This window comes from Nyctibius grandis, chromosome W (assembly GCF_013368605.1).
Source record: "Nyctibius grandis isolate bNycGra1 chromosome W, bNycGra1.pri, whole genome shotgun sequence".
NCBI lineage: Eukaryota > Metazoa > Chordata > Aves > Nyctibiiformes > Nyctibiidae > Nyctibius > Nyctibius grandis.
The window spans coordinates 12,169,677-12,182,807 of record NC_090694.1 but is presented as its reverse complement, the minus strand read 5'-3'; the positions used below and the strand labels follow the sequence as shown (position 1 = coordinate 12,182,807).

Here is a 13,131-nt window from a genome sequence, read left to right as displayed (position 1 = left end):
TTCATGATCCTTGAGTTCGGACAAAGCACAACCGAGGCACAGTATCAACAAACTTGGCTCTGACTTTATTAAGCCCAACAATGAGGCAACCCAATGAACAAGGAAGAGAGAGAGAGAGAGAGATAAAAGAAAGAGAGAAACAGAGAAAGCAGTTGAAAGAGAAAGAATATTCACCACCCTGAGATCCAGCGGCGTCCCGCGGGAAATCCTTTCTTCCTAGTTGGAAGATGGCGATGGGGTCCCGTGTGGTCGAGCGATCCAGCCTCTTTTATAGAGTTTTTCGGCAGAGTCATGTGACTTGGAGCCGTCAGTCAACAGTTCGCACCAATCACAGGTCCGAAGGCGGGACATGTCCGGTTCCTGCGCCGTAGGATTGGCCCCTTGCCAGGCTGTCACCGGAGACACACATCCGGAGGCGAGTGGAGGGCGGGCACCTAGCTTATTGCGTCATCGAGCGTTGCCGAGATCGGGCATTCCAGGCAGCCGCCACAAGATGTCGCCCGAGCACGTGGTTTACGATTTCTGAGACAATGCTCAAAAGGAAGGGGACAGATCCCCACAAAGGATGATCAGAGGACTGGAGCATCTCTCTTATGAGGGAGGAGAGGCTGAGGGAGCTGGGTCTGTTTAGCCTGGAGAAGAGAAGACTGAGAGGGGATCTTATCAATACTTACATATACCTTAGAGGTGGGTGTCAAGAGGATGGGGCCAGACTCCTCTCAGTGGTGCCCAGTGACAGGACAAGGGGCAACAGGCACAAACTGAAACATGGGAAGTTCCATCTGAATATGAGGAAAAACTTGTTTACTTTGAGGGTGACAGAGCACTGGAACAGGCTGCCCAGGGAGGTTGTAGAGTCTCCTTCTCTGGAGATATTCAAAACCTGCCTGGACATGACCCTGTGCAACGTGCTCCAGGTGAACCTGCTTTGGCAGGGGTTTGGACTAGATGATCTCCAGAGGTCCCTTCCAACCCTAACCATTCTGTGATTCTGTGATCTGGGACAGTTTCAGGGATGGGGCAAAATTAGTTCAAATGTGTGCTTGAGTCTTTCAATTCATAGGCCAAGGATCACCTTAGCCATGGTGTACATCTTAAATCATCTAATGTAGTTGGTAAATGTGGTTTTCATTCTCACAACATATATCTTTTTTAACTGGGTGCACATACACGTAATACTGTTTTAAAATATGTATGAAAGGTACACAGGTAGATTTAAAATCAATTCATTTAGCTGTATACTCTGCTTGTCTACTATCACTGTGTTTCTCTTTCTAAATTTTCCCATATCTTGACCTGAAAAATTCGGTGCTGCCATAAGTTCTTAAGATATTGCATATTAAGATATTGCATGTGTTCAGAGAGGTGAGGGAAATGTAATCGTGTACCAGAAATTATGCCATCTGGCTGTATGACCCATCACACCAATCAAGTAGGTGATTCAGATTCCTAAGTATGCCAAGGAGCACTGAGTACTGTTTGTTGGTAAAAATGTATAGGTTCAAGATTCACAACATCTATTTCTCAGTGGATATGGTCTAGGGCAATTTTAACACTCTTACTCTTTCCTGCTCAAAAAAAAAAAAAAAAAAAGTGAGGGGAAATGCCAAATCTGCTAAACAAATATATTGTGCACACCCAATTCTTATAACATGTCCTAGAATGTACCAGATAGCTCAGACCCATGATTTCTAAACAAACACTTTCTGTTCCTATCTTTTAACATTTTTTTGTGTGAACAGATGGCTTTGGAACAACAGAAATTACTAATGTGACTGCGTATTACCAGAGCAGTTGCATTGCAGGTCTGTTTAAAAATCCAACATCTTATTTTTACAACAAAACATTTTTCTTCACTGGACAATGTCACCTATAAAGTAGAAAAGAACTCACATGGATAGACATACTAAAGTCAGTGTGAGAACTCACATGAGTAAATTTTGAAAATAGAAATATTAATCTTAAATCTTAATGACATGCATCAAGACATGAAAGCTTGCTGTTTAAAATAAAATTTACTTTGGTTCCAGTTCTGCTGCTGCTTTTTAAATTAAAATTAAGGTAAGATGGAAATTAAACTGAGGTAGAAATACATATTAGAAATAGACAGATTTTTAAAATATATACATTAGTGTGTAGGTACAGATAGATATATATAGTGATATGAAATATCACTTAAAAACAACCCTTTGTTTCTTTTGGTTCTGTACACAAATATATATGAAATAATAAGACTGGACCAAAACAGCAAAGTATACCCTGTGCAATGGTCAAATGTAGACAGCAGGATGGAATTTTGCTGCTAGACAAGAAGTTTCTAGTACAATGCTGGTCCTTTTGGAAATCATTTCATTGACTACAATTGGACTGGAGTTATATCTTAGTAATGCAAAATAAAAAATTAATTAAATGCCACTGAAAAGAAATCACAATACACTTTAGGATGCAATTTGAAAATACAACTACTCATGCTTGCTTAAAATCACAGTTTATCAATCTACGATTATATATCCTACTGAAGTTAACACGAAAAAAATCTACTATTGGTTTGAATGGATTACGCTTTTTCATTTATAGTGACCTAAATTGTAATTAATGAACATTACTTCCACACCAATGTTCCCTTGAAATCTCAACTATTATACACAAGTTAAGAGGTACATCATCTGGAATTGGCACACATAGTAAAATAAAGTGAACGTACGATAGAAGATGGTTTTCTTAATTTACGCTAACAATTACTTGGGATTGTCCCCCAGGATATTTAAAATTTTATGTATAAGTAAACTTCAGTTTGAAATATTTGTACTCAAGAAATATTACAGGTTAGTGGTAATGGCTTAAATGAGAGTTTTGTGGGGAAAATGTCTTTTAGCACAATGAATTCCTCTAATCTACAGAAGAAATATTGCTTAGGGATTTCTTAAGTAAATCAGGTAGTATCCACGAATTTCTAAGCCCTCTTTTTCCTACTGTGCACATACTTACTCAGGCATTTTTTTCCCCATCTCCCCGTACTTAGTGCATATAATTTCTAGGGCTCAGAACAAAGAAAAGAGAAAAGCAAACAGTTCTTTCATGGTAATGCAAAACTTGCTCACTTATAAAGATATTGGTACAAAAAAATATTCATTTTTTTTATATATGTTCTTCAATTTATTAATAATATTTTATACATATTTATTTATAGCTTTGAGCAAAGACAAAAGAAAAAAAATCTAACTCATCCCTGGTCATACAGGCATTGTAAGAATCAGATCTATAGTCTTCCCAGCATCAGTAAGATCCAACATTTTTCATTAATACATTTCATCCTGTACAGCTGTGAGATTTCATACTTATGGGCTTACTTATGTACAGAGAAAATAGGTCACTTCTGAAACTAGCAATGGACCTTTATATTACAGGAATGTAATATGTTTCTTAATCTAAGTATCTATACATTCATACATACATATATATATACACATATATAATTTTATACCCTGTACCATTTTTTTGAATTAACATACAAATCCTATATATTGCCCATGCTATTACAAAGTCATTAAAAATTATTTATGGTTTCAGTGAAAGACCATGTGGTTTAATATTTCTTCATAGTGCTTAAAATAAAATAAAAATATATATATAAAAATATTTTGCTACTAACCCCATTTCTCCTAGCAAATGTAAACCTTAAACAGTTTGAAAGATCAGTATATGATCTTAATTAACTGATAGAATTTGTTAGTATTAAAATAATACAAGGGGTATTGTACTGATAAATAAATGGCCTTGCAGCATATCCATAATGTTCCAAACACTTTTAAACAATCGCTTCTTTGTATACTACTCTGGGCCACTTGGATTAATGGCAGCAGCATGTTAATGGGTTAATTACATTGATTTTTACTGATGAGTGGGAGTCAGCAAAAACTGGAAGTTTTTAAAAAATTTTTATTTGACGTACCACTTTAGTAAAAGGCGTAACAGGCAGCATGGGTTCAAGCTCTGTTAGCTTTAGAATATTTACTTGCCTCTCAAGTACATCAGGATTCACTGCATTACATAGCTTGTGATGTTATTTAATTTTTTCATGCATTGTTAAACTCATCATTAATGGGAAAAGAACAACTCCTTTGCATTCACTTCCTTCACATGAGTCAGCTGGGTTTTAAGGAACAGAATATATGCTTATATCATATCCATAATGCTGATTTTTCAGTGAGTTAAATTATGACACATTTAGTTTCAATCTCTATTTAATGTGACAAATCAGGCACAAATGATTACGAAAGAACTTTTTTTGTGGATAACATAATGTGAAGGTTTGAGCAAACAAAACAAAATGTTCACAGAACAGTATACTTTAACCCTGCTTTCTGTCACCATTTCCTTTCTGTTTTGAAGACATAACAAATAATAAACCTCGTACCTATGGGCTATGCTTGGCACTACATGCCTTAGGATATACTAGCCATTTAATTACAATATACACAGAGCAAATTGTGCATTTCCAGACAGACTTGATGCTATATTATATTTATTTTTTTTTAAATTAACACCACAGTCAACTACAAAACTACAGTGAAGACACAGAAAGCACCTGAAAGGCTAAATCAAGCTGTGGTTTACAAATAATCCTTTAAATGAAAAACCTCACTTCTAGACTTAAACCAAAGATTCAAAGTCAGCATTATAGGATTTTTAAAGTAGACACAATTAATGAATGGTTATTATTTTCTAAGATACCATAAAGCCTTTTCCTAAAATGGCTGACTGAACCTATTTTTAGCATCTTTTTTTTTTTTCCAAAGCATGCATGGAATATTTTCACATGCTATTGAGGGCAAGGAGAAGAAAAGTGATGGTATTGGTGAAGTACAAGCAGTTTGCAGGATCAAGCATACAATTTTGCATAAAACATTGCATGTAAAAGTAACACTGTAGGTTTTAAGCCATTGCATTACAATTAAACAGTTATGTTGCATTTAGCTTTAACAAATTTTAAAACTGTAAATTTTGAAGTGAAGAGCTGAACCTAAATTCCTAAACAAAGACCTTGTAATGGTACATCACACAGCAGCTATTTTTGTTTGGGTCTAAAAAGTTATTTACAATGGCAATATTTATAGTCTTTGTAAAAGTCTTTAGCAATGTGAAGATTGAAGTCCACCCAGTTTTCTGAAACAACAGAATGGTTGACATGTTGTGAGGTTACAAACTATCCAGAGGAGTGCTAGTACCAGCCTTTTGACTGCAGGTGTTTGCAATTTATTTGTTTTCCAATCTAATTCTGAATGGAAAGTGCTAAAATGTGAAATGCAATGGGAAATAATAACTGAATTCTTCATGAGAAATTAACAATGTGTATGTAATAAATGAGATAATGAAGGTTTCAGAATATCACTCAGTGCTATGTTTTAGTTACATTGATTTTTATTTTCTTAATATACTTGTTTGACATTTGTTATTGTGTTGACAATTTTCCCATGAAAATAGCAAACCTCATAAACAGGGAAATCTGTCAGACTGATTTTAAAGTCAACACGTTAAAAATAAATAATATTACAGCTGAATTTAGACTTCTTTAATGACTGCAAGAAAGGAAGACATGAATTCAAACAAGTTTTTTTAATTCCCTTTTTTTTATATATATATATAAAATTTTTACATTTGTTATGTAGGGCAAAGCTGTCTAAAGTATTTTTTCTCATAATAGACTGCTGAGGTACATTAGGAAATAGGCTAAAACAGTTCCAGGGATGGTTCTCAGTTTGTTACAAGTCTGTTGCTCACAGTTACCAGGGATCACAAGTTTGATGTGAACCGCAGTTTGTCTCCCTCGGGCTCTTTGCTTAAGACTGTGGAAGAATCTCTTTGCAGAAGGGCTGCGGGCGGCATGGCCCCCTGGTTCAGGGGGATGGCTCCCGAGGACATCTGTCGGAAGAGTGAGACACGCTGGGGGACAGTGGCCCGGCTGGCTGGGGGCATGCTGGGGCCAGGGGTGGGCTGTGGGAGGGAGGCAAGGGACTCCCCCACGGTGGGATGAGGCCTGGAGATCAGGGTGGAGATCTCGTGGGGCAGGGAAGGCTGAGAGGCAGAGAGGGGCCGCACCTCCTGGGTCAGGTTGGTGTTGTGGAGGGCCTGGGTGCTCTTGTGGACCTCGTTCTTCTGCGCGGTACCAGGCAGCTGCTGGGGCATGAGGGAGAGCTGTGAGGCAGTCGGCGAGACGTACTGGAAAGTTCGGCCAGCCAGAGGGCTCTGTACGGGTGGGCTGCAGATGGCAGTGGTGTAGGAGCAGGGCGAGAGTATGATGGCTTGCTGGGGCGTCTGTGTGCTGGGTGAGGTGGAGTGCAGGTTGCCATGAGAAAGGCTGCTCATGGTGTAAACGGGAGGGGACTGCGTCCTGATGCACAATGATGAGGTGGCAGTGGAGGTGCTGGAGTTCAGCGTGGGCATCTGCTGCAAGCTCACTGGGGCGATGGTCTGTACCATCTCTCTGTCATGCTTCACGATCTGCTTCAAGATCTCATTCTCCTGGTTGTTGAAAACCCCGGTGTTGAGGTCCTTCTGGAACTTCTTCAGGAGGATTGAGTTCTTCTTCCCTTTACAGAGAGGCAGAAGAGTTAGCAAGCCTGACACGCAGGGGCAGGTCCCCACTCTGACTTTGCATTTCAACCCCCATCACTGAGGGCTATATCGATATTGTAAAAGCCTGAGCAAACACCAGGCTGAGCACCGGCCACAGCTCAGCAGTGAGCCCACTGTGATAGGCTGTGCCACACCGATCTCTCTAGAAGCCAGGGACTGAAGAGTTCATCCCTTGCGGTGGAGTGGTGCTAAGCCTCTCCAGGCACTGCCACAGCAACTCACGCTGGAACACAGCTCCTGACAGCTGGCTTCCATGCACACCTAGTTCCCCCCTCTCTCTGCACCAGCAGGGCAGGTTTTCATAACATTGTTGTGCTCAAAGACACATGAACTTTCTGTGCCTCTTCACTTGTAGTGCATTGCTATTACTACAATTATTCTGAAAATCCAACCATGGTAATTCACTGAAAAACAGGGTGGAAAAAGCCACCAGACTCTGCATCTGGAATATTGTGTCCAGTTCTGGGCCCCTCAGTTCAAGAAGGACAGGGAACTGCTAGAGAGAGTCCAGCGCAGAGCCACGAAGATGATTAAGGGGGTGGAACATCTCCCTTATGAGGAGAGGCTGAGGGAGCTGGGTCTCTTTAGCTTGGAGAAGAGGAGACTGAGGGGTGACCTCATTAATGTTTATAAATATGTAAAGGGCAAGTGTCATGAGGATGGAGCCAGGCTCTTCTCAGTGACATCCCTTGACAGGACAAGGGGCAATGGGTGCAAGCTGGAACACAGGAGGTTCCACATAAATATGAGAAAAAACTTCTTTACGGTGAGGGTAACCGAACACTGGAACAGGCTGCCCAGAGAGGTTGTGGAGTCTCCTTCTCTGGAGACATTCAAAACCCGCCTGGACGTGTTCCTGTGTGATATGGTCTAGGTAATCCTGCTCCGGCAGGGGGATTGGACTAGATGATCTTTCGAGGTCCCTTCTAATCCCTAACATTCTGTGATTCTGTGATTCTGTGTATAACGTCTTTCTCTCTCATTGCAAAATGGTTCTAATTTCCACTAAATGTTATATAAGTTATAAATATATCTGACATTTAGCACATTCCCTGGAACTAACTATTAGACATTAGTAACCAGTGTCCAGTAGCTTGCAAGAAATCATCTTTTTAAATATTTGTGAATTAATATGAACTCATGGCTTGCACAATAAAGACTGCTGTACACTGTGTCCTGATGTTTGCTTGATGATTCTCAGTGTCTGCAAGATGTAGATACTATTCTGTGTCATCAGATGCACAGGAACACAATTGCACTCAATTGTTTCTTTTTTTTCAATAAAACAGTTCATATTTTATCTTTTGTCCTGTGTAGATTTCATATTGTAAACACAGCACTCCAGATGGGGTTACTACTCTAAGAGCAGACTGGACTTTACTACTAATATTATTTAAGCACATGTTACTTTGAGTTGGACTACATTTCCAGAGAGTCTTGAGAGCCAAATTATAGGAGTTTGAAAAGCCTTGAAAACATAAATTAATGTACTGAGTGTTCACAATCTGCAAAATACTAAAACAGGCCTATCAAATATTTGAAACCTGTATACATGTATTTAATTTCTTTACTCTTGCTATATTAAAGAAAACAATTTTTCATCCAAATCAGGATAAACAATTTTTTATGCATAGCTGCATTTTAAAACCAGTGTCAATAATGATGATCAGAATGCACTTGTCCCAACCAAAGACCATATATTTTATCTAGTATGTCCTATTAGAGAGGTCCAGAATGTCTGGATGCACAACAGCAGACATAACACACCCTGTTTTGATAATCTGCCATATCAGTCTGCCTTTCACTTGGATATCGTTGGCCTGCTTTTCTGATTGCAAGCAGATCTCAGTAACGCCAGTATGCAGCCATCAATGCTAGCAGTGCCCATGTTGTCAGGAAAATGAGAGCCCCTGCTGCAAAGGATTAATTCACTTCAACAAACATGGGTTTTGTGAATGCTGAGAGACTTCAGCTCTCCCCATCATTATAGATGTAATCTGTAAACTATTTATGTAGGAAAATGTCATCTACTGCTCATGAAACTGCAATAAACCCCATGAGTGTTGAGGGCAGCAAAAGAAATATACTGGATTAATAAATAATACTATTGATAATTAAAGTATACAAAATAATCCTGAGAGGACTATGAGAGCTTTCTAAAATTCAAAGGTTTTTATTGTTTAAAAGTGAGCTTGCAAAATTTCTTGTCTGGACACATCTTATTCATAGTTCAACAGAACATTTACTGCAGTGTAACAGAAATAAAACTTTTAAGAAGGATTTAATCTGGGCATTTTATCCTTCAAATCAAGGAAAAGAAAAGGTAGAAAGGTTTTAAGAATTCCAAATATGGAAAAAAAATAATACCTATCCTGTCAAGTCTATCAATTGCCACCGTTTCAAAGGCCCTTCTCATCATGGGGTACTCTTCCAAAACCTCATTGAAGTTGTCCACTGAGAGGGAATACAGGCGACAGTACGTGTCTGCTCGTACACTGGCAGTTCGACGGCCCTTGGTCAAAAGGCAAATCTCTGGGGAGAGAAAAATTCAACACACACAGGAAACAAAGAAGTTAGCGAACCACGTGAAACTTAAAAGCTAGGAAGTGACTTAGTGCTAACAGTAATAAGCAGCAATTTTTCTATTGCTGTTCATGTAAGGTTGCAGGAACAATTCTGAAGGTGTTTGATTCTATTTTTGTGTCCTGGTTTCATTGGGATTTGGTTTCAGTTTGTGGCCAGCCACGGTGATCAAGGCCCTCAGCAGTTAAATCCAGGGCAGCTGACCCTGGCTGGCCCACAGGTGTATTCTATATCATTGACATCAAGCTCACTATAAAAGAGAGGGTTTGGTCTTTTCTTTCATTCTTCCTCTTTCTTAGTGTGATTTTTAAAACAACTTGTGAGTGATCTGTAGATAAGTATAGTTCTGTCTGTTTTATGTTGTGATTTATATTGATTTCTTCATTTCATTAAATCTGCTTAACTTCAACCTACAAGTCTCCCTCTCTTTTTCCCAATTTCCTTCCTCAGTTGGGGAAGGGACCTTGGGTGAGAGGAAAAACTGCTATTGTTTAGCCCTGGTGTGGGCTAAACAAAGACAGTTTATTTGGTGCCCAATGTAAATAGATCACCTGGGAGAACCATAGACTTTTGGTTTAACAGTCTCAGAGAGTTGAAGTTTTCATGGATTTGACTGTTTTTTTTTTAGTATGAGCATTCATTGTGTTGGTAGCAGGGCTGCTGGGTGTTCTCTGGGGTTTGGCTTTACAGTTGTTTTTGGGATGGCTAATCAAATGTGTCATTTTGCCGTTGTTTGTTACTGGTTTTGTGTGATTTATGACTTCTGGGCATGGACAAGGTATCACTTTGCTGTGTGGTTTGGCATTGCTTTATGGTATTATAAATTTGTTTTGAACTGTGCCCCTTTCTGATTTCTAAGGAGTGGGAAGGAGTGACATGTATGTTTTTTTTTTCTCCTCGAAGCTGATCTCACTGGCTTTTGAAAATTTTGAATGCCTGTGGGATGTTTTGAACACTATGCTCATACTGTCAGGCCTTTTGAATGACTTCTAGTTCTTGCTCTTGCTTCAACATCAGTATAAAGGCAGATACAGCACAGCTGTTGCTACCACTATAACAGACCCTGCAGCTGCCCTGGCAGCCACAACTGGAATGGCAGATACTCAGACACTGACAGTCCCTACAGCAGGCACCCCGGCTACCCCACAGGCTATTCAGATATCTGCCCTGGGCACTGTGATTACTCAACTCCAGGAAGTACTTGCTGCAATGACCCAGACCTTGACAACAAGAGCTGCAGCTAATCAGCTCTTGGTGATGGGTAATGTGGCTAACCTAGGGATTCAATCAGTGTTGGTATTGGTCATCCCTGTACAGAAGATGAAAACCACAAAAAAAAAAAAAAAAAGCAGGTCATGATGTCCTACCAGGGACATCACAGGAGGCCAAGCCAGAGGTGACCACTCAATCCCTATCCCTGAGTGAGCTGCGAGATATAGGTAGAGATGACCGCCATCATGAAGGTGAGTAACTTGTTACTTGGCAGCTCTGGTGCTGGGATAAGGGAGCCAATGGATTTGAGTTAGAGGGTAGTGAAGCCAAGCAGCTGGGACCAATGGCTAGAGAAGTGGGTATTGATAGGGGTCTTGCAAGTGGTGCAGAGCCCCTCACTCTCTGTCAGCACAATGCACCATAATACTGTCGAACTATCAAGGGACAGAATCCATTTGTATCTCTGGCATGACAGGGGGCTCCCAAAAGCTGACTGTCTTGGAAGCTGAAGTGAGTCTGACTGGGACTGAGTGGCAGATGCCCCCTATTGTGACTGGCCCAGATGCCCCATGCATTCTTGGCCTAGATTACTTGAGAAGAGGGTATTTCAAGGACCTGAGGGGGTACCAGTGGGTGTTTGGTGTAGTGGCTGTGGAGATGGAAGAAATGAAACAGCTGTCTACCCTGCCTGGTCTATCAGAGGGCCCTTCTATTGTGGGGCTGCTGAGGGTCGAGGAGCAAAAGGGGCCCATTGCTACTACAACAGTCCACCGGTGACTGTATACTAACAGAGACTCACTGATCCCCATCCATGAGCTGATCTGTCAACTGGAGAACCAAGGAGTGATAAGCAAAACATGCTCCCCCTTCAACAGTCCCATACAGCCAGTGTGAAAGTCTAATGGGGAATGGAGACTAACTGTGGACTACCGTGGCCTGAATGAAGTAACACCACCACGGAGTGTTGCTGTACCAGACATGTTAGAACTCCATTATGAACTGGATTCAAAGGCAGCCAAGTGGTATGCCATGATTGACATTGCAAATGCGTTTTTCTCCATTCCTTTGGCAGTGGAGTGTAGGCAACATTTTGCTTTCACGTGGAGGGGCATCCAGTACACCTCGAATTGACTGCCCCAGGGGTGGAAACATAGTCCTATCATTTGGGGACTATGACTGGTTCAGACTGCACTGGAGAAGGGTGGAGTTCTGGAACACCTGCAGCACATTGATGACATCATTGTATGGGGTAATACAGCAGGAGATGTTTTGGAGAATAGGGAGAAAAGTAATTCAAATCCTTCTAGAAGCTGGTTTTGTTATCAAATGCGCTAAGGTCAAGGGACGTGCAAAACGGATCCAGTTTTTAGGAATCCCTAACATTCTGTGTGATTCTGTGATATTCCTCCCAAGTGGACCGCCCCTCCTTCCATGATCTGTACACTCTCTTCTTCCACTTGAGTTTGCCCAGCAGTTCCCTGTTTAACCATGCAGGTCTCCTGGTATGCTTTCTTGACTTCCTACCTGTTGGGATGCTCTGATCTTGAGCTTGGAAGAAGCAGTCCTTGAATGCTAACCAACTATCTTGGGCCCCCTTACCTTCTAGTACCCTGTCCCATGGGATTTCCCCTAGCAATTGCTTGAAAAGGCCAAAGTTGGCCCTCCTGAAGTCCAGGGTTGTGATTCTGCTAGCTATTCTGTTCCTGCCACATGAGATCCTGAACTCCACCATCTCATGGTCACTACAACCAAGGCTGCCCTCAACCTTCACTGCTTCAACCAAACCCTCCTTGTTAGTGAGAACAAGATCCAGCAACGCTCCTCTCCTAGTTGGCTCATCCACCATTTGCATCAGGAAGTTATCATCAATGCACTGGAGGAACTTCCTGGACTGAGGATGGCTGGCTGAGTAGGCCTTCCAGCAAATATCAGGGTAGTTGAAATCCCCCATGACAACCAGGGCCTGTAATTGTGAGACTGCTATCAGCCTGTAGAAGGCCTTATCAACCTCCTCATCCTGATCTGCTGGCCTGTAATAGACACCCACAACAGTATCACCCTGTAGGTAGATTAGGGTATGGCGACCGGAAAATCTTGGGCTGTAACGGAAGGTAGGCGTGGCAAAAGGAGCAGGATGTGCAAGTATTGTGCGAGTTCGTACGGGACAAGATGACTATATAAGGCTGTTGCGCAGTTAAATAAACGCCATTTGTTGCATCCTCACATTGGTGTCAGTGCTCAATGGCCCTGGGGTGCGGATAGCCTCAGGCCAGCCAGCAACCGAACGGAGCTTGCCGCAGACAAGCGGCAACAAATGGTGACCCCAATCTGATTGCTGTGCTGGCGGGCCGCGGGCGGTCGGAGTGGGTTCACGAACCATGGAAACCTTGATAAAGGTGATTTTGTTACTGGGCGGGGAATTTAAGATTTCTGTGAAATCGAAAGACGTAGCCCAGTGTGTGGACCGTCTGGTTATTGAGGGGGCGGTGGCAGGACTGGCTGATTGTTTACAGCTGAATACCTGGGAGCGGTGCTCGATGAAGCTCACGGAGCGAGCTATGGCAGCGGGTTCTGCCAAAGAATTAAAAACATGGGGAGTTATCTTGTGGCTGCTACGGGCTGCGCGGGAGGACTGGGCAACATGGGATGCCACTCGGATGTGTTTACATGGGGTCTACCCTGACCAAGACAGAAGTGGCA

The 13,131-nt window shown here is 41.6% G+C and overlaps 1 protein-coding gene across 1 annotated transcript in view; it reads right to left on the bottom strand.

The window, feature by feature from the left end:
- Positions 1–5,793: 5,793 nt before the first annotated feature.
- LOC137675760 (potassium/sodium hyperpolarization-activated cyclic nucleotide-gated channel 1-like) overlaps positions 5,794–13,131 on the bottom strand; it is a 379,966-nt gene continuing 372,628 nt past the window's right edge. Inside the window, exons 7-8 of the mRNA XM_068421975.1 lie at positions 9,004–9,168; positions 5,794–6,590 (exon numbers count right to left, since the gene is read on the bottom strand). Coding sequence (XP_068278076.1) covers positions 5,794–6,590; positions 9,004–9,168 — 962 coding nt within the window. The remainder of the gene's footprint in view (positions 6,591–9,003; positions 9,169–13,131) is intronic.